The sequence below is a fragment of the Sorex araneus genome, chromosome 1 (assembly GCF_027595985.1).
Source record: "Sorex araneus isolate mSorAra2 chromosome 1, mSorAra2.pri, whole genome shotgun sequence".
Classification (NCBI taxonomy): domain Eukaryota; kingdom Metazoa; phylum Chordata; class Mammalia; order Eulipotyphla; family Soricidae; genus Sorex; species Sorex araneus.
The window spans coordinates 267,938,259-267,961,299 of NC_073302.1; the positions used below are offsets into that span (position 1 = coordinate 267,938,259).

General features: G+C 41.2%; 1 protein-coding gene across 1 annotated transcript in view; it reads left to right on the forward strand.

Annotated features, from left to right (window-relative positions):
• Positions 1–23,041, forward strand: part of PIBF1 (progesterone immunomodulatory binding factor 1) — a 187,499-nt gene that overhangs the window by 86,169 nt on the left and 78,289 nt on the right. Inside the window, exons 12-13 of the mRNA XM_004604006.2 lie at positions 2,272–2,422; positions 11,528–11,618. Coding sequence (XP_004604063.1) covers positions 2,272–2,422; positions 11,528–11,618 — 242 coding nt within the window. The remainder of the gene's footprint in view (positions 1–2,271; positions 2,423–11,527; positions 11,619–23,041) is intronic.

The window sequence follows — 23,041 nt, forward strand, 5'->3', positions numbered from 1 at the left end:
TGCCAGGCTCAGGGACAGAGGAATGGAACACAGGTCGGCTGCGTGAAAGGCAAACGCCCTACTACTACTGCTACTACTACTACTACTACTACTACTAATAATAATAATAATAATAATGACAGGGAGAGCGACTGGTACAGAATGATCTCATCTGTGGAATATGAGTAACATAGTATCTGTACATAGTATCACAAATTTGCAAAGACAGTAGAAACTGAGAACTTATCTTCCAAGGCGGGGGAAATGAGGGACGAGGGACGAGGGATGCTGGGACAGTGGTGGGGGGGTGGGGACACTCTGAAAAGTTTTTATGGAAATCATCAAAGTAAAATGATAAGAAAAATTAAATGATGATTTTGGTGTGTTAAAAACTGTCAATATGGGGCTGGAGCGATAGCACAGCGGTAGGGCTTTTGCCTTGCACGCAGCCAACCCGGGTTCAATTTCCAGCATCCCATATGGTCCCCTGAGCACCACCAGGAGTAATTCCTGAGTGCAGAGCCAGGAGTAACCCCTGTGCATCGCCAGGTGTGACCCAAAAAGCAAAAAAATAGAAAAGAAGAAGAAAACCTGTCAATAGATCTTCTGAATCTTCTTCACATGACGGAAAGTACACTGCCACATGCATTTGTTGAATTTTGTGTTATTAAAGTTAAAATTGTTTAATCACAGATGTGATACGGTAACTCACAATGCATTAGTTAAGTTGAACTTTCTGTTATTAGGGAAAGTTAAAATTGTTTAATTGCAGCTATTATGGGTTAATTGAATCAGTTTAATTAAATAAATATGAGTTCAGAAGATCTTTTTGAACCCCTTAAAATGTTCTGAAAATTGTATTTCTTAGGATGGTTATAGTTTTCATCACATACTATTATGTTCTCGCATGCTGCTAAGACCTGTGAATAATCCAGCAATATTTTGAGATAGACTTAAAAGAATAAGCAGTAGTCTGAGATCACAACTAGTACGTGTCAAAGCCAGGATTGAAATCCAAATCTTCCTGGCTTTCTGGCTTCCAGATATTCTCGTCACCGTATCTGTTCTCAAGAAATGCATTGCAGACGCTGTGTTAGGAAGCAAGTGGCAGAGCCACTCCATAATTTGGTCCATGCTGATAAAATTTCTAAATAAGTTTAAGCCTTAAGGAGTTTTTGTTTTAAGTAAAAGAGGTTTTATTTGGAGGTTCTGAGGAAGGGGAAGGAGGGAGAGAAAGTGAGAGAGTGTAGCATGCTCAAGAGAGAACACGGGCTTCTCCAAAGGCAGAGAGAGCCCCTACACACCCCAGCATTAGATAGGGAAGCATGAAAGGCCCTATCTCAGGAGGGGAGATGCAGGCATGTGCTCGGCCATGTGGGCACAAGTAGCACATGGGCTCGGGCAGCGTATGCCCCTTAAGGTGTTTCTTTAAGCTGCTCTTCGAGCCTTTGTTCTCCCTTGAACACACACCTCACTTGCTTGTCTAGTGTTTCTTCGCTTGCCTGTGTTCTCTTGAACACGTATGTCTTCCTCTCTCTCTCCCCTCACATCTTTCTAAATACACCCCAATAAGGCATATCTTCATTCTCTCTCTCTCTCTCTCTCTCTCTCTCTCTCTCTCTCTCTCTCTCTCTCTCTCTCTCTCTCTCTCTCTCACACACACACACACACACACACACACACACAATGTTTCTTTATGCTGAAGGTAACTCAAAGGACTGGATTCCATGATTTGCGTGCAAGAAGCCAGGCTTGATCCTGGCTTTTCACGGGCACCACCCTACCCGCCCTGCTGTCCCGAGAAACAGGATGTGTGTGTGCCTCACCCCCTAAGAAAGATGTTCCTTTGTCACACACACAAAAAAAGTGAGCTTTTTTTTTTTTTTCATTAATTCACAGTATTGCCTTTGATGATTTACACTGAAGAAGAAAACGATTTTTTTTGCTCTTAACAAAATGCCTCAAATTCCCATGCCGTTTGTATCTCTGTCTCATGATTTTGTTACCCTTTCTTTCTTACGTAAAGATTTTTTTCGGAAGCACCACCCATTTCCCATTTGATTTTTTTTTTTGCTCATAAAGTACTTTATAATTTTGAGTTTAAAAAATGGAACAGTTTACCTTAAAAACAAATGTGTCTTTTCAATCATCTAAATTGATCTACTTTCTCTTGATTGAATCACTTCTTAAAAGAGAAAAAAAAAAACCCAAGTTACTTTTGTGTAACATTGTTTTGTCTTCACTGTTAACCTATTTAATTCTACCTTAACAATTTTTTTCTTCCAATATTAGGTTTTAACGAAAGAATTTTATAGTCTCCAAGCCTCTTCTGAAAAACGCATTATTGAACTTCAGACACAAAACTCCGAGCATCAGACAAGGCTAGACATTTATGAGAAACTGGAAAAAGAGCTTGATGAAATAATCATGCAAACTGCAGAAAGTAAGTTGCCTCCATTCCCTCCCTCCATCCCTCCAGATTTCTTTTTCTTTTCTTTCTTTTCCTTTTCTCCTCTTATCTTCTTTCTTTCTTTCTTTCTTTCTTTCTTTCTTTCCTTCTCTCTCTTTCTTTCTTTCTTTCTCTTTTTCTTTCTCTCTTTCTCTCTTTCTTTAGGCAACAAACAGTGGTATCATATTTCAAACTACTTTTGATAGAATTCGTTTAAAAATGATTTGGGGGCTGGAGCAATAATAGCACAGCGGGTAGGGTGTTTGCCTTACACACGGCCAACTTGGGTTCCATTCCCAGCATCCCATATGGTCCCCTGAGCACCTCCAGGAGTAACTCTTGAGTGCAGAGCCAGGAATGACCCCTGTGCATTACTGGGTGTGACCCGAAAAGCAAAAAATAAAAAAATGAAAATGATTTGCTGGGTTTTTTTTTTTCATTCTGTTTTAAAAAGTATTTCATCTAATTCTAATAGTTGGGCTGTACCAAAAATTTAGACTAGGGGCCGGAGCGATAGCACAGCGGGTAGGGCGTTTGCCTTGCACGCGGCCGACCCGGGTTCGATCCCCGGCATCCCATATGGTCCCCCAAGCACTGCCAGGAGTAATTCCTGAGTGCAAAGCCAGGAGTAACCCCTGAGCATCGCTGGGTATGACCCAAAAAGCAAAAAAAAAAAAAAAAATTTAGACTAACAGGATAGATTTTTTTTTCTCTTTGGTTTTTTACTCATTTGACAGTTTATGTATGAGAAATACTGAGGTTCTGGACTTCATGCAATAATTCTTGCTTAGCAGGTTGTAGTCAAGTCTTATGGGAGAGACAAACATATTAATAGAGAATTTAAGTACTATAAGCTAGAGATAGGCAGTTATCAAAGACATGATAAGTTATTTCACCTTGGAGGCATGGAATACGTAAAAGGGGAAGTGACAGTCAAATGAATATTAAAGGACAGGTCGAAGGTCATAGACTATATCATGTTATAGTTGTTAGCCTTTAATTTCAATTTCTCTTTTTCACTCTTAATTTTCTTTTCATGTTTCTCCTAATATTAGGGGAATATTTAAAGCTCACATGTCACCGGTGCTATATGGTATTATATATTGCTTTAAAGTCAGAAATAGCACGCGATGGGTGTAATTTGAATCTGATTATTTGGGGAACATTTTCTGATAAGAACCAATATAAGAAATTAAAGAAAAGAGATCGATTTAATAAAATTTTCATTCATTCCTAGCCGTCCTCACCCCCACCTTTTTGGGGAAGGTGTATTTTGGGTCACAGTCGATCAGTTTTTGCAAGTGTCCGGGGTCCGCTCCTGACTCTGTGCTCCAGCGTCACTCCTGGCTGTGCTTGGGGGCTCTGGTGCTAAGTACCAGCCCGGGCTTGGCTGCACGCACGGCAAGTGCCTTAGCCCGTGTACTCTCATCTCTAGCAACTTCTCTCTTTGCAGTTCAAAGGCCATTGACTATCGGTAACTGCAGTTATTTCCAAGTTTATCTTCAGTCTCTTAACTGGAGCCATAGTCACTTTATAAAACACATAAAGCAGTTTTAATGCAGCATAAAGTTCAAATTCTTCAGCATCACTTTGTTTGTATGTTTACTTTTGCTATCTTCCTATGCCTCGCCTTACCCTCATACTATTTTTGAAAGCCCATTCACTTTCTTAGCCCTTGTAACTTTGTATATTTTCACTCTGTATGAGTCAGAAATAAAAGAAACTTCCTCAGACTAGTTAAGGATATCTACCGAAAAAACCTATAGTAAAATCATGCCTAATGATGAGCTATTAAGCGCTTTCTCTTTAAGAGAGAATGAGGCAAGGATTTCTGTTTTTACAATGTATATTAAACGTTGTGTTTGAACTAATAATAAAGTGAAATCAGGGGCTGAAGTGATAGCACAGCAGGTAGGGCATTTGCCTTGCATGTGGCCAACCCGGGTTCGATTCCCAGCATCCCATAATGGTCCCCTGAGCATCGCCAGGAGTAATTCCTGAATGCAGAGCCAGGAATAACCTCTGTGCATTGCCGGGTATGACCCAAAAAGCAATAAATAAATAAATAAATAAATAAATAAATAGATGAAACATACCAGTGTAGTGAAAATAAATTTTAAAAAATAAAATAAAGTGAAATCAAGTGCGTCAAGGAAAAAATAGGCATTAAGCTAAGAAAGAGAGCACAGCTCCATTTTTAGCTTATAAGCAGTCACTAACACTGATGCATAAACTTAATTAGCAATATATAAGCACAGAAACATACAAGAAGCAAATACCAAATAAATACGTGGAGAAGAAAATTTAAAAAGCGAGTTTATTTGCTATATTATCAAATTGAAAAAATACAGCCACAAGCTCACATATGCTGCCTGAGCCCACGTGCTGCTTGTGCTCACGAGGCCGAGCACATGTAGTGCCCGAGCACATGTGTCGCCCACATCTCCCCCCTTGAGATGTGTACTTTCGTGCTTTCGTGTCCAGTGCTAGGATGTGTGTAGAGCTCTCTCCACCCTTGGAGAAGCCCGCATTCTCTCTTGAACACATTATTCTTACTATCCTCTTTCCCACTTATCCCTTCCTCCTTCCCTCTAAATAAAATCTGTTTACTTCAAAAAAAAAATGTATAGCCACAAAATACTTAGAAATAAATTCAATAGCAAAAATAAGGACAAGACACTATTAAAAGAAGGTAAGATATACCCAAATATCTAGAGATACACCATTCATTCTGCTGAGCCAGAGGGATAATACAGGGCTTGATGTGGTTGTCTTGACCGCAGCTGACTCCTGCATTACAAAAAAGAGAAGACAGTCCCACTGTCAAGGAAGCATTTGATGGCTCTCCATTGCTGAGAATGTAGAGATATTAAGTCCCGCTGTTTGTTACATAACTTTTCTATTTTTTTCCCCCCTCGTCCCGCGCCACCGAGATCACGCCTGTTTAGTAATCACCACGCTGCCTGACAAAGGGAAAACAAACCAAAAGAGATGGTTATTTCTCGTCATCAGCCAGCGTGGGGCTCTGGCTTAGTTGATAGTCTGGTAGAATGTCTGCAAGCAGTTTCTGGAACCAAAAGTAATACACTGGTATCGGCCCCGGCTCAAGATTCCACCAGCGTCCTGCTGTTCCAAGTACATAATAATTTATTCCCTTGTATCCCATTCCCACACCACCAGATCCATGTCAGCTTAATGGACATCATACTATGGTTAACGCCACGCCGCGTTTCTTCCCGAGAAAGAAGGATATTTCTTCTCAGCCGGCGTGGGGATATGGCTTAGTTCAGTCTATAGAGATGGCTACCACTTTGGTGGCCTTCAATATTTCAGCAAAAGACTTACTATTCTTGTTAGGATTTCCCACCAAAGTCCGACCCGTTAAAAAGGAACCATTTCATATTGGTGATGATTAAATGACAATAGGTTGCGCGGCCATGGCAGCGGCCTCGAGGCTTTGAATTTCTGTATAAAGTCCAGGGAAAGTACAGCCAGAAATTACACGTCGCTACAAACTTTAACCCTATTATGGTCCCCCCAAAGTCCAACCCATTACAAAGGAACCATTTCATATTGCTGACGATTAGATGACATTAGGCTGCCGCGGCCGCGCGGTTTTGGGTTTCTATATAAAGTCCAGGGAAAATTCTGCCTAAAATTCTATCGCTACAATCTTTTACCCTTCAACAAAAAACTTAGTACTATTGTTTGGAGTTTCCCCCCACGGTAAGCCCTGCCAAAAAGGAACATTTACACGTTGCTGACAATCAAGAGATATTAGGTCGCAGCCGCGCGGTTTTGGATTTCTATATGAAGTCCAAGGAAAATTCTTTTGGTAATTGCATCACTCGCTGGCAGCGCCTGGGCCAGAAGCTCCCAGCACACCGTTTGGAGGCATTTTGGGGGCGCCGCTCGTGTCCAAAGTGGTTCAGTTGCCTCCGGGGTCGATCTCGCACGGGGCCGCAAAGGAGCGTCCCCACATCACTAAGTCTTATATGGTTGGCCTTATGAAGAGGCCAAAGTCATCTGTGGGGGAGAAAAAAAAAATCAGCAGTGGTTACCTCTAAGGATATAATTGTCACCAAGATATCAGTGGGAAAAAGAGTTATAAGAGAATTTTCCAAAACGTTGAAGTATTCTGTATCTTGATAGGGATTGAGATACCCCATCATATAATTCTTTTCTTCATTTTTAATTAATTAATTCTGTATTTAATTTTGGTTCGATTCCTCCGCCCCTCTCGGAGAGTCCAGCAAGCTACCGAGAGTATCCCGCCCACACGGCAGAGCCTGGTAAGCTACCCATGGCATATTCGATATGCCAAAAACAGTAACGACAAGTCTCACAATGGAGACGTTACTGGTGCCCGCTCGAGCAAATCGTTGAGCAACTGGATGACAGTGACATTGACAGTGATTTAATATTGTTATGGGGGTCATACCTGCTGATGCTCAGGCTTCCTTCTGACTCTGTGCCAAGGGGTCACTTCTGGCAGGCTGGGGCACTATATGGAATGCTGAACTCTGAACCTGGTCAGTCGCATGCAAGGCAGCTTTCCTATCCACTGTGCTATTGCTCTGGCCCATATTTCTTAAATTTCATTAGATGGCATGCGTTAGGGGCCAAAGAGATATGCAGGGATTAAGCTGCTTACTTTGCATGCAACATGGTACCCTGAGTAACTCCCAAGCACACCAGGCATGGCCAAACTCTCTCCAAAAATGTATAAAGTACAACTAACTCATGGACGATGAATTGACTTGTGATGTGAAAATAAGTACCACGTTTAATTTAGAGTTCATATATTGGACTTGTGCTGTACACTTCTGTCATCTTTTCCCATGTGTATAATATATATTTTTCATGTATAAAAATCTGCCCTTTTCCCATATATAATACATTAATGCATATAAATATATATGTTTTCTTAATAAACACCATAGAATGAATATCAAATTTAGTTTTTTGCTGTGATACTTTATAAACCATCTTTAAAAAACTTAGAATTTTATATTTTTATATATATGTATGTACTGACACTGAAAGATTAAGAAACTAGGTTCTTCTATATTTGTTAACAGTAGAAATAAAAATGTTCCTGTCCTTGGTTAATGAATACTTACTGATTAACTGAAATTTCTGGGGCTAGAGGCAATAGCACAGCGGGTATCGTGTTTGCCTTGCATGCGGCTAACCCAGGTTCGATTCCCAGCATCCCATATGGTCCCCCAAGCACTGCCAGGAGTGATACCTGAGTGCAGAGCCAGTAACCCCTGAACATCACCAGGTGTGACCCAAAAAGCAAAAAAAAAAAAAAAAAAAAAAAAAAACCCTGAAATTTCAAAGATAAGAGCTTAAGGGACGGAGGGTTAGTACAGCAGGTAGGACACTTGCCTTGCACCTGGCTGACCCAGGTTTGGTCCCCAGCACCCCATATGGTTCCCCAAGCCTGCCAGGTATGAGCACAGAGCAAGGAGTAAGTCCTAAACATGCCAGATGTAGCCCCAAAACCAGAAAGAAAGAAAAAAATGGATAAAGCATTCTTTTTTTAGTGCTCTGACATTTTAAATGTTCAAATGATTATCATCTACTTCTGCAAATTTCAGCCGACATGAAGATAATTAGGCTTACCTTATTAAGGTTTAAAACCATGGCAAATCACAGCATCCTGTTTATACTTGAATTGCCTTTTTAAAAATCAAATAGTACATTATTTGGATGTGTGAGATTAGTTTTCAAAGGCCTTCAAGGTGGCAGCAAGTACAAGTAGTGCAAAGGAAATTCAACACTAGAAAAGAATTTTCCACAGCTAAGGATAGAGATGCAGCTCAGTGGTCGAGCACTTACCTCGCTGTTCTGAGGTCCTGGGTTCAGTCCCCCCGCACTGAGGAAAGGCAAAAAGGGCAGCTTTCTGGATGTCAAATTAGGAAGCCCGCTCATCCTACTTGTGACCGCTGCTGACATCTATAACTCTTTTCTTTATTATTTTTTTCTTTCGCTTTTTTTGGGTCACACCCGGCAATGCACGGGGCTAACTCCTGGCTCATGCACTCAGGAATTACTTCCGGCGATGCTCAGGGAACCATATGGGATGCTGGGAATCGAACCTGGGTTGGCCGCGTGCAAGGCAAACGCCCTACCCGCTGTGTTATTGCTCCAGCCCCTATTTTTGAAAATTTTAATCAGTTTTTTTTAGGTTAGTATAAAATATTATATGTAAAGTGATTTGTTGGGTTTTTTTTTAACAAGTCTACAAATCTGTTAAAATTCTTAATAAATGCCCTGATTAAAATGGTTTCACTAAATGAGCGGCGGGGGGAAATGTAATGCAATGAAAACCAAACTAATACAACCATTTAGTAGTTTCATAGCCAGAGGAAAATTTCAATGTTTTTGTTCTTGACATTTTTAAGGAAAACACTTCCGTCCCTACTCTTTTTAGAACTATTAACAATTTTTGTTTATTTTTTAAGTTATTATTTTACTAATAAAATCCTTTATTTTTTATTTATGATTTTACCTTTTAATTAAGATGCTTTATTTAAATACCATGGCTAGTTTTTGGGGAAATATCCATATTGTTTTTAAAAAATGCTGAACCAGTCGGCCTTTCCACCACAATGATGGTGGTGGAAATTCCTTTCTCCCCACATCCACGCCAACACGGGTTGCTTTTGTCCTTTTGGATGTGTGCCAGTCTCTTTGGTGTGAGATGATATCTCATTATAGTTTTGATCTGCATCTCCCTGATGATTAGTGATGAAGAATGTTTTTTTCATGTGCCTTTTGGCCATTCGAATTTCTTCTTTGACAAAGTTTCTGTTCATTTCATCGCCCCATTTTCTATTGGGATTGGATGTTTTCTTCTTGTAGAATTCAACCACTGCCTTGTATACCTTTGATATTAACCCCTTATCAGAAGGGTATTGGGTGAATATCCTTTCCCATTCTGTAGGTATCTTTGTATCCTGGTCACTCTTCCTTTTGAGGTGCAGAAGCTTTTTAGTTTAAGATAGTCCCATTTGTTTATCTTTGCTTCCACTTGTTAGGTCAGTGGCATTTCATCTTTGACGATTTCTTTAGCTTCAGGACCATGGAGGGTTTTGTCGACCTTTTCTTCAGTGTACCTTATGGATTCTGGTCTGATGTTGGGGTCTTTAACCCATTTTGATCTGACTTTTGTGCATGGTGTTAGGTAGAGGTCTAAGCCCTAGAAAAACTAGAAATTGAGCTTCCATTTGACCCAGAAATACCACTTCTGGGAATATACCCTGGGACCCAAAAACACACAGGAGACACACCATCTGCACTCCTTTGTTCATTATAGCACTATTTACCATAGCCAGAATCTGGAAACAACCTGAGTCTCCGAGAACAGATGAATGGCTAAAGAAACTATGGCACACCTACACAATGGAATACTATGCAGCTATTAGGAAAAATGAAGTCATGAAATCTGCCTATAAGTGGATGGACATGGAGAGTATCATGCTGAGTGAAATGAGTCAGAAGGAGAGGGACAGATATAGAATGACTAGTCATTTGTGGTACATAACATATATAGTATATACATGCACATATACACACACACACACACACATATGACTAATATCCATGGCCAGGGAAAACAGGGCTTAGGAGGACTGGTCAGTGGTTGGAACTAACCACAAGAGTGTGGGAGGCTGAGGGTAGGTAAGATAGAGAAGAGACCAGTATGACAATAATAGCTGGGAATGATCATGCTGGACAAGATCTGAGGGTTAAAGTAGTTAAAGGGATATTCTTGATAACTGTTCAGTATCAATATTGCAAACTACAATGCCTTGCACACAGCATACCTGGGTTCGATTCCCCCGTCCCTGTCAGCCCGGCAAGCTACGAGAGTATCCCGCCCGCATGGCAGAGCCTGGCAAGCTACCCGTGGCGTATTTGATGTGCCAAAAACAGTAACAAGTCTCACAATGGAGATGTTACTGGTGCCCGATCAAGCAAAATCGATGAGCAACAGGATGACAGTGACAGTAACAATGCCCAAAAGGAGGCGGGAAGGAGAGAGAGAGAGAGAGAGAGAGAGAGAGAGAGAGAGAGAGAGAGAGAGAGAGTGCCTCAAGCAGGGGGCTGGGGGTGGTGGATGATGGGAGAAAATCTGGGGATACAGTGTCCTGGGAAATGCACACTGGTGGAGGGGTGAGTGTTGGCATATTGTGTGACTGAAATCCAATCATTAACAGCTTTGTAAGGGTCTACCTCACAGTAATTCAATTAAAAAGTTAGAAAAATTAAAATTAAAAAATGTGTAAGATACGATGGCTTGCAGAATTGTTCATGATACTGTTGAGCGAGGCTTTCCAGTCCTGCGGCCAAGGAGAGCTTCCCTCCACCACTGTCTGACCTTTGTTTAAATTTTTTTTACTACCAGCTTCAATAAATTAGCATTTATAAACTTTTTTACCCATAAAATGCTGATCTTTTAGCTAAATTATCTTTGGAGAATGCTGTTCAAAAGCTGGATTTAAAAAGTAAATCATCTCGGGGCTTTCTAACCATGTATTCTACTAGCGAGTCACATTCTCAGCCCCAGAGTTCATTCTTGAGATTGAACGTTTTCTTCACAGAGTAGCCTACTTAACTGCATAATTTCATTATTACAAGATAAAGTTGTTCTCCTGATAAAAAATAATGAGTATCTTTCATAATTAAAAAGTTATTTCTTATATCAAGAAGGGAAGCAGTGAAATTGATGCTATCATTACTTTTTCATTATAGCATAATTTTCATTTCATAAAATAATCTTTTTAATCATTCAGAATAGCAGAATGAAAGGCATTCAGAATTATACTTTTTTACAAGAAAATTTAACATACTATATGATGCAATCCCTTACACCTTTAAAACAATTTAATGGAAACAATCCAAGCATGCATAGACTTTTAAAAAAAATTTGCATCTAGTTACACATGGCTGTTTGAGATTATATATTAGATCATAATATTCTTATGCTCACCAGTTCATTATTATGACCAATTTTTTTTTTCAATTTATACCAGGCTCTTTTAAAAAAAAGTGTTATTTGACATCATTATACTTAATATTTTCCAGTTGAAAATGAAGATGAGGCAGAAAGGATTCTTTTTTCCTATGGCTATGGTGCTAATGTTCCCACAACAGCCAAAAGACGACTAAAACAAAGGTAAAACCAGTATACATTTGTTTTTACTTATCTATTCAAGCTAAATGTAATAACACTTTAAAATGTGTTAAGTGACAAAGTTATGTTTAGCACGTATAATAGTAAATGGTTCACAATTGTTATTGTTTCATATATTTTTCATTGAATTTAATGGTCAGTAGAGTAGAGGTGTTTACAGATAGGTTTAGTGCCAAAAGTTTACTGATTAAAATTAATTCATTGTACTCTATTGTCTCCTTTTTCTTTTTCTTTTTCTTTTCTTTTTTTTTTTTTGGGGGGGGTCACACCCGGCGATGCACAGGGCTTATTCCTGGCTTGTGCACTGAGGAATTACTCCTGGCAGTGCTCAGGGAACCATATGTGTTGCTGGGAATCGAACCCGGTCGGCTGCGTGCAAGGCAAATGCCCTACCCGCTGTGCTATCACTCTAGCCCCTTTTCTCCTTTTTCTTAATCGACCTGTCTACATTTTTGAGAGAGAGGGGGGGGGGGGGTTGGAGGGAGAGGGAGAGGGAGGGAGATTAAATAAATGAATATTTATTTTGGGTGACTGTAAAAGGACTTTGTGAAGAGCAGGAAAGCAGGAAAATTATAGGAAGATTTTTGCGGGGGTGGGGGTGAGGGATTTGGGCCATACCTGGCAGTGCTCAGGGTTCACTCCTGGTGCTGCCCTCAGAAATTACTTCTGCCTGACCATATAGGATGCTGGGGATCGGGCGCCTTACCTTATCCACTGTGCTATCTGTCTTGCCCCAAGATGTGCCATTTGTCTTATGAGGTACTGCTTAAAGCATTATGGGAAAATTATGCCTATATTACTTGGCTTTTGAGTTCCTCTAGCTAGTATCTTTCACCCAACTCATTTCTCCTCTCCCCTAAATTATTCCAGTTTTATAAAATGTCCTCACTGCTCCATTCCCGACCATATCAAATCTGAAATCTTTGTGTTGACCTGGAAACCTCTCTGTGTTCGCCTCTCTTTCCGAAATGAAGAAAGTCATTTTCTCTATTGCTCTACTACATACACCACCAGAGTAGTTTTTATTTACACTTAGCTGTGAGGGGAGAGAAAGAGATGAAGTGCGTGTTCAAGAGAGAAAATGAGCTTCTCCACAGTGGAAAGGCAAAGAGACATCGAGACAAACAGAGATACATGTTCAAAGGCAAACACAGACTTGAAGATTCTAAACCTTGGAGTTCCTTCACTGGGGCAGGATTGCTGCTTTTCTCCCTGGCCGTAGGCTAACTGGAAATCTATTCAGTTAATCCCCTGCTCCTTCCTGAATGTCCCCTGCTCCCCTCAACTAAACGTCCTTATTAAATCTCCTCCCACCATGTAATATGACTAGTAGGACTGTCTCTTCATATGGATATTTAAAGATTCAAAGCAGTGATCTCGTCTTTTCCTTTTATACGAATTGCTCTAAACAAGAGAGGTGTTACTAAGAAAACCAAGTTTAACTTGAATATTGTTATCAAAACTTTAAAGTCATTTTATATCTGTTCCTCTCCTGACTTATTTCACTCAGCATGATATTCTCCATGACCATCCATTTATAGGCAAGTTTCATGACTTCACTTTTCCTAACAGCTGCATAGTACTCCATTGTGTAGATGTGCCATAGGCAGGGGATGGGGGAGGGGGGGTGATTTGAGAGACCCTGGGGAAATGTACACTGGTGGAGGGATGGGTGTTGGAACACTGTATGACTGAAATCTAATCACGAACAGCTTTTTATCTCACAATGATTCGATAAAAACTGTTTTTTTAAAAAAAAACTTTAAAGTGGGCTGGAGAGATAGCACAGCAGATAGGGCGTTTGTCTTATACGCCAGACTTGGGTTCGATTCCCAGCATCCCATATGGTCCCATGAGCACCGCCAGGGCTAATTCCTGAGTGCAGAGCCAGGAGTGACCCCTGTGTATCACCCAAAAAAGCAAAAAAATAAAAAACACTTTAAAGTGATAGACTTCATGGCTATCAAAAATAATATATAGACCAGTGTGTTTCTCAATCTTTTCCCAGCCATGGCCCCTTCAACACTGTTTCCTTCCCGCTGTCTACTTGTCCAACTAGTTAACCTGCTAATTTCATGCTGTGGCCCCCTTGGAATACCGTGACCCCCAGCATGTAAACTCTAATATAGACCATTTTATGAGAAGTGATTAAAAATAAAATGATTCGATTGTGTGACTCCTGTGCTGAGGAACAGTACAGGCGTGAGGTACTGTGTATGCCTTGCATATAAGTGACCAGGTTCAGTCTCCAGCACTACAAATGGTTCTGACTACCTACCTCAGAAAACAAATCAAACCAGCCCCCCAAAAGAAAGAAAATAATGTGTGTCTTTTGTTCTTTGTTTGTTTTCTGGGTCACATTCAGGGGTGCTCAAGACCTACTCTGACTCTGTTCTCAGTTGATCACTCTTGGTGGGGCTCAGGGGATGATACCGGGTGCAGGGGTTAGAACCTATGTTGACCTTGTGTCAGGTGAGCACCTTACACACTATACCCGCTATAGTATCACTCTGGCCCTGCAATTGATGTCTTTCTATTGCTTAAACTATTTGGAAGGAAGATGAAGAATTTCCTTCCAAATAACAAGGGCCACAGAGATAGTAGCAGACGGTGTTTTCCTTGTATCGGACCCCGGGTCCACATGTGACCTTCTGGGCACCACCAAGCATCACTCTTGAGTACAGAGCCAGGAATAGCCCCTGAGTATGACGAGGTGTGGCCTAAATACCCACCCCCTCCCACCCACACACGTACACGCAAGGATGACAAGCATGGATGTTTAATTCTGTCTGGTGAACATGCAAGTATTCCTGTCTATTATTCGAAAGATCAGTTATAGTTCCCCTCTCATTTCCCAGATCCCTCCGAAGTTCATTAGGGCTTACCTAGGATGGTTGGAAAATTTCGGCATATCTCTGTTTTTAAGAAATGTGCTACCTAGGGAGAAATAGGAATGTGATTTTGTAGGTATGACTTCTTTAACCGGTGACAAACACTCTGTAAAACAGTAAACATTGAAATTTGAAGGGAAAAATATTATCCTCTGTATTTTATCATCTGAATCCTTCAAAAGAATCTTTGTTCTCGGGTGGGGGGGTGAGGGGGAGAAAATAATTTTACCATTGTAAATTTGCTTTCTCTAGCCGCAATGCTAAGTGCCACTAAAATTGAAGGCAATCATCGCTATTGCCTTATGATTTTTAAAAAGAATTTCCACAAACAGATGTTAACTTCTTTATGTTTAGAGTGAAGATTTAAGGACCACAACTGATTCAGAGTCTGAATAATCTTAACTGTCCAAATATTTCTAAAGATTTTATCACTAAGCTATCTCTGTGCCTTGAACAGGTGCCTAATGGGCATGCTATTAATACCTCCTACCAGATGGTGCCAGGCATTCTTCTGATGGTGACCCAGAGGGTTATTTTGAGGAAGTGCTTCTCAGGTCATCTAAACTGAGTAATGAGAAAATAAGTCTAGATATCCAAAAGGACATTTATGAATTCCTTTGCCCATTCAACAATTTTTATTGAGTGCCTACTATATGCACCCAAATTGGCCAGTGGCACAGAAGATCCCTGTGGGAAGGTGATGCAGTTCTGAAGTCTGTCGAGTCCCTTGTAGAGTTTTGAATAGGGGGCAGGTGGTGGAGAGGTGCGGGGATACCCCTAGCCTGATGCAAAACCAGCTGTGCGACTTTAATAAATATTAATTTGACAAATTAACATCTGTGGCACTCCCACTGTGTCTGACACTGTGGCAAACTTCACATCCATCTTTTCATTTTCATTTAATAATATATTTGGGGTAGAAATAGGCAGTGAACGGACATTTTCAGTGACTACCCAGCTTCCTGTCAGCAATATGGCCCTCAAGCAGAAGAATCTACTTTGGGGTTCTTGTGGGGGGGTTTTTGATGCTGTTATTGTTGTTTTGTCTTTGAGCCACACCCGGTCGTGATCAGGAGTTATTACTGGCTCTACGCTCAGGAATCACTCCTAGCGTGCTCGGGGGGCCATATGGGATGCCAGGGATCCAACTCAGGTTGGCTGCATGCAATGCAAGTGTCACTGCAGCCCTAGACAGTCCAACTTTGGGTCACAAAACCGAAAGCACCAAGCATAGGGAAGAGGGCGGGCACAGAAAGAGACAGACTAGAAGCGACATAAGGACATTGAGCACTTTGTTGGCGGGAGAGCTGTAATAACTGAACATTAAGACCATAAACATTAGCACTGTTGTAAACATCTGACTGAAACTATAACTGATTTTAAAAATTAAAAAGAGGGCTTAAAATTTAGATTTTGGATTATCAACTGCAATTATTTATGTATTTATTTATTTATTTATTTATTTATTTATTTATTGCTTTTGGGGTCACAGCCTGCGATGCACAGGGGTTACTCCTGGCTCATGCACTCAGGAATTACTCCTGGACGTGCTCAGGGGACCATATGGGATGCTGGGAATCAAACCCAGGTCGTCCGCGTGCAAGGCAAACACCCTACCCGCTGTGCTATTGCTCCAGCTCCTCAACTACAATTATTCTTTGGAAGAATATCCAATTGTGGATGTACTCAGAATAGAATTATTAAATATTAGACTTGTGAACTAAATATAGTAATATCATAATTGTGTCAGAATGTAGCTTTGTTAATTTTTGGTTATCTTTGGGTGACAAGATTATCAGTGATTTTCCTAATTTTCTAAAATAATCATGTATGCATACTTTTTGTTTGGGGGCAATGCCTATGGGGCTTGCATGCAAGGCCAGTGCTTTACCCTTGAACTGTCTTCTCAGGCTTTATATTTTTATAACCCAGTTATACAGTTTGTTCCCCTTAAATATTTAAATGTGGCTATTGGATATATGGGGCTTCAGGTCATATTTAAAGGATTTGGGAAATGGCTTACATTGCTGGACTGCCGCGATAGGGCAGCGGGTAGGGCGTTTGCCTTGCACACGGCCGACCCGGATTTGATTCCTCCATCCCTCTAGGAGAGCCTGGCAAGCTACCCGTGGCATATTAGATATGCCAAAGACAGTAACAGCAAGTCTCACAATGAGATGTTACTGGTGCCTGCTCAAGCAAATAGATGAACAACAGGACAACAGTGCTACAACAGTGCTGGACTGCCTTCTTTGCAGACACAGGGTTGACCCCCAGGACTGCATGGTCTTCCAGACATCTCCAGGCGTAGCTCCTGAGCACCGTGCCACGTGTGGTCCCAAAACAGACAAGCGAGACTTAGTAAGAAAGGGATATACTTGGTAATAGTTGAAAAATACGTTTCCTTGAAATTGTCTTACATGTTGACATAGGCTGCTATGGAATGAAAAACTCCATCGTGCAAATAGTCCTCTTGATGTTCCAACTGAGTTGTTCTATAATCCACCTAAGTTTCCATTGCTTTCATTTCACATGTGAAGAATGCAGATTGTCTCAGAGAGGCTATACTTGCTTTCTCCTAAATACATTCAATTTTAGCAGGGGACCCTGTGGTTGATTTTTCGTTGCAGATGCCTATTCAATACTCCATTTGGGGGTTGGTGGCACAGCCCAAGTGGTAGGAGCACGTGCCTGCCATGTGTGAGGCCCCGAGTTGCATCTCCAGTACCACATGTCCTGCAGGGGCAGCCTGGTGGCACAGAGATTTACAGTGATGGGGTTAGTAATAGGGTTTCAGGCACATACTATCCCAACACTGCGCCTACCCCAAAGTGTCAGCGTTCCTCCACCAATGTCTGAAGGTCCCTTCCCAGCCACCATCCTAGCCCCCTGGTGGACTCAGTTCTGTAGACCAACTTGTTATCATTGGCGTGTTGTTACTCTCTGATTACGTTTCTTTCTATTCCACATATAAGAGAGATCATTTTGCATTTGTGCTCTCTCTGACTGATTTCACTCAGCATGACACCAAAGTTCTGTCCATGTTACAGCAAGTTGCATAATTACATCTTTTTTCTTCCCTCCTGGCTGAATCATATTCCATTGTGTGTATATGCCACAGTTTCTTTGTCCCTCATCTGTTCTTGGCCGCTTGGGTTGGCTGTTCTGAATAACACTGCAGTGAACACAAGAGGACAAATGTCTTTCCAAAATAATGTTTTGGGACTCTCTTGGCTAAAGACCAGTCAAGTGACCCAGTAAAGTGGAATGGCCAGGTCATATGAAGGCTTAATCCTTAATTTTTTGAGAAGTCTCCATATCATTTCCATAGCCATTCCATATCATTGAATGAAGTGACATTCCTGCCACAACAATGGATGAGGAGTCCACTTTCAGCACATCTCCACCAGCACTGGTTGTTTCTGCTTCTTTTGATGTGTTCCAGTCTCACTGTTTGCACCATTTATTTTTATTTCCTTGGGACGGGGGTTCCTGTTGGACCACATCAGCAATACTTTGGGCTACGCCCAGCTCATCACTTGGGGATTTTGCTGACGGCGTTTAGGGACTGCATTGTGCCAGGGAGTGAAGCTAGTCCTCCTGCACGCAAAACACGAACTCAGCCAGGTGAGCTTTCTCTTTCGCCAGCGCCACACTGTTGGTTTTAGAGAAATAAAAGCCATGTCCCCAAACCTGTAGGCACAATTTTTTTTCTTTCATTGAAAATATTTTTAAGTTTTAAATGAGGATCCCAGGAATATGGTTCATCAATCAAGTACATATCCCAATGTCTGCTACCCTGAGTTCGATCCCAGATACCACAGAAATGGAGGGAAGGGAAATAGAAATCTTTTGAATTGGTAAGACACCCTCTGGACATGAAACTAGCTTTAAGATTTGCTTTCTCTGATAGCAATCAGTTTCTTAAGACATATGCCCATAATCCCAATTTTCCATAAACATGTAACAAAATTAATTTTTCTAGTTTGAAAAACAGAACTCTGAAAACACCCCCGAAGCGCGTGATAATTATTAAGCGAGGTTAATAACTCAGAAGTTTCAATCAAGATAGGAACAATCGCTGAACGTCGCGCTCATGTGTAAAGTTAAAAGGGCTTATACAATTAAAGGAGATTAAAATAAAATGGGCCCTTCTCGACTTGACTAAACTTGAAAATCTGAAGTAATGTTTTTGTTTCGGTCATGACTGTTTTGAAAATAGCAAACAAGATTTTCAGGTTACGTGTTTTGGTTCTGCTCTTGAACCTGCAGCGCTAGGGGGTGACGCCCAGCGGCTGCTAGCGTGGTCGGTCGTGGTCTTCGTGTGCGCGGCTGTTTGTTTTGGCAGGGCTCAACGGAGAGGCTTTTCTGAAGGTTTTTCAGACCTTTCAAATGGCAAGATTTACCGTTTGCCATGGACACTTTGTTTAAGTTTCTGTCTCATTCCACGAGGAGCCTGAACCCGAAGCTTTCACAGTAGACTGCGCTTCATAATAAAGGAAGTGATAAACAGAGAAAATGTGCAATGTGGATTTCTCCCCCAAGCTTTGTGCGTATGAAAATTTGTTTTCCTCTCCTTTATTCATTCATCTATGAGTCAGCGTCCCCGTTCTTTGGGGGAAAATTGTGCTGATTTGATTTGGGTTGGTTTTAGGGCTTGTCCTTTTAAAGGTTCCTGCATTTTATCCATGATCAAGTGGCAAGTTTAAACTTATAGAAGTGTGACTGTGATAGCATGAAACCACTCTTGGTCCTGAAGAATTGCCTCTGAGCAGACAGACTGTTCAAGGACTGTGTGTGCATGTGTGTGTGTGTGTGTGTGTGTGTGTGTGTGTGTGTGTGTTGGGGGGTGAGGGGGGTGGCGGGGGTCCTCAAGTTGGAGCTGTTTGACCACTTGTTCCCCTCTTTTTTCTTGAACCATTTTTTAAATTCCATACTAGAGATCTAGAGATGCCTACCGGTATAGATCTGACCTACTGGTATAGAAATGTTAAAAAAGTCAAGTGTTATTCCGGGTCAAGTAATTAGCAAATAAGTAAATAAATGGACTTCGTTATCCAGCGTTTGAATAACTTTGAGAGAACTGTACCAATAGTAAAGGACTTGGAATAGAACTGCCATGCACACAGTTGAGGAAATTGTAAATGCCATCGACAGACCCAAGAGCAGAATTTTTTTTGCCAGGGCTGTGACTTGGCACCCTGCACATGTGAGACCCCAGGTTTGCTTTCTGGCACCACCACAAAGAAAAAGAGACATAGGCTAGAGAAATAGTACAGGATTACGTTAAGGTGCTTGCCTTGCAATACAGCCGACGCCAGTTCAGTCCCAGGTACCAGATCTGGTTCCCTGAGTACAAAGACAAGAATAGCCCCTGGTGCCCAAAACCCAAAATCCAAGGGGGAAAAAAAATTTCTTAGATCTGCAGGGTCAGGATGGCTCAGCATTAAAGCACATGCCTTGCATGCATGAAACCTATTTGAACCCCAGCACTGCACAAAAATAAAAGTTCTAAGACTATCATTTTATTTGAAGTCAAGAAAGAAGTGATGAGAGAGTTCAGAGGTAATCGCTTGGTAGAATAATTTTGCCAGTTAGTAATTGACAGTTTTAATTAAAAGTTTAGATATAAAGCTAAACTCTTATATTAGTTTTTAATTGATGTCTGACTTAATCTCGCTACAGGTAAAATCAGAAAGCAATTAATATATTTACAAAGAAGTATTGTGTACAGTGCCTACTTTGGTGTCCCAACAGACAGCTAATAAAAGCAATTCTTTCCCTAGGAATTCAGTTTATTCTATACAGAAAAAAAATAAAATAAGCTCTAGCAGGAGTCATTTTCCCTAACTGTCTCCATAGTTACTGTGTATAAAGAACTTGCAAAGGACTTGTTTTCATTGTATATTCATTGTTGTTAAGGAGACATAAACTCCGCTGTAGTTGAGCAATTCTTCATTTGTCTTGCTTTGAATTTCACTTAAACTAAACTCCCACCCACTTCTAATAGAATCCACCAGGCTTCTAAGCAGAATCCACCTGTAACATCAAACAGTTCACCATAGCACTGTCATATTTATAAGACTCACGAGTTTGATTTATAGAAGAGGCAAACTGGTCTGTACTAGTTGCCTTCCTGCCACATTATCAGTTTTTACTTCTGTGCTTAGATGTTGATCATTAATTGTCATTGATTTTGAAGTTATACAGTCTTAGAATATGGCTTATTGTAATGTTTTCCATTGAAGAAATTCACATGTTAAAATCAGCAAGGAAGAATGTAACAAGTCGTTCTGTTAATACCCACCAAAGATGATAAAATCCCTTTCCTCATGCAGTTTTCCTCAGGGCCAGGGCTGTAACTCAGCAGTAATGCACAAGCCTTGCATTTGTGTGACCCTAGGTGTTTGCACCACAGAAAAATACAACAGACATGTAAGTTACTTAAGTGATGGAGAAACGGGTGAGACACAGGGATGAAAATAGGGAACCATATCAGACTTTTCAGGGCTGTCCTGTTTTGCTAGACCATGTCATTCAGAGGAATGAACATTTGTAAAATCCAGCATGGTCTGAAATAGAGGAAGTGGCATATAAGGGAAGACTTTGAAATGACATCAAGCGGTGGCACAAGCCTTTTTCATACCGGAGAGCAAAAGTACAGTGCAAAGAACACACAGGTTGTGTTTATGGGGCTGTAAGTACAGTAGACTTAATGCGGAAAAGACAAGAAAAAACTGAGTAAAATAGTAAATAAAGCGGGTTCAGATGAGATAATAAAAGGTTTTGCTGGATATATTTATTTATTTTTTTTAGTGAGTAAAAATTTTTTTATTTTGGGGCTGGAGCGATAGCACAGCATGTAGGGCATTTGCCTTATACCCGGCCGACCCGGATTCGAATCCCAGCATCCCATATGGTCCCCTGAGCATGGCCCCCCCGCAATCCTCAGTACCACAGGGCCCTGCCAGCACCATATCCTCAGCACTACCGCAATAACTGCCAACCTGATTGACCGAGAATCACCAAGAGTGGGTCCCGGGATCTGGGAACACTACTTGGAAAGTTGCCACCACCACCTCCTCCCAAATGTGATCGGTAGATCCATTACAGACCACCTGTGTCACAGTTCCTCCACATAATCATTGTGCATCACACTGATACAAACGCTTATAGTAAGAATCATTCCTGTCAGCGCTAGTTCCTAGGAAATTACCTATTAATCAAAACAAATTTATGAGAAATGTCATGATGTCATAAAATATCTTCCTTCTTCCATGAGTTAATTCACCTGTTCAGAAATGGCTCACCAGAAATCAGTAAAATTCATAGTAGAAACTGGCAGCCCTGTTAGGAGTACTTAATCTCCAGCATCCCACAAATTTCTTTTTTTCTTTAAATTTTTTACTTTCATAAGTTAGTTCACAATGTTTGATTACATTCAATATTCAAACACCAATCCCACCACCAAATTCGGGATGTTTCCATCCCAAACCCCAATCTCTGTCCCAAAACACAACCAAAATGATATATTTCGTATTATCTGTTATGAAGAACTGCTGAACATCCTTACAAAAAAGGGTTCATATAGGAAATAGTGTGAAGATTGTTCTATTTTGGCAGGAGCCATTAAGACATTTTATAAGATATCACCAACATATTAAAGTTTGGGTGATGTGAGTTTTGGTGTATATATCTGAAAATATGTATATATACATATATATGCATATATATATATATCTATTTCCCTCTGATTTGTTGCCTACTATCTGAACCCTATCAAATGTGGTATGGTAATTATGGAGAATGGGTAACGAGTGTTTTATGATGTGCCGCGTGGCCACAAATGTGGCCGTGCGGTCCAGGAATATGTTTACTCATATGTGAAGTTTGGCCAGAGTGCATAGGGAAAGGCCTTGAGCATGGCGGCGGTTGGGTTCTGAAGGTTTTTGGCTACTGGAGCTGGTTCCCTTGGGGCAGGGAGGGCTCTCACCCACCCCCCTCTGGGACGCCCCATGTGAAACAGCCTGGCGCGGAATCCTGGAGGCATGGTTATGGGGACCTCGTGCTATGCTCCCTTTTGGGAGAAACGGCCATGTGATCTGGACAGTGGCCGATGGTGAGATTATCTGGCACCAGCAGGAGTTGATTTACGGATGTGACCCCTGGGTCACCAGAGACTGGAGAAAGCAGGCAGAGGGTCTCCAATCTTGATCCCCTTGAGTCCAAGATCACAAAGTTCCACATTACCTGGATTCTGTGGGATTTCACTCATGCATGAGGCTCGGCCGGAGCATGTGTGGAGTGGCCTTGAACATGGCAGCGGTTGGGTTCTGGAAGTTTCTGGCTGCTGGAGATGGGTCCCTTGGGGCGGGAGGGCTCCAACCCAACCCTCCCTGGGGCTCCCTGCCACAAATTTCTTAAGCTTATAGTTTTATGTCATGTGATATTTTGCATGGATAACTGACACCATGTCATGTCTGCAGAAGAACATGAGTCCATTCCCATGCAAGA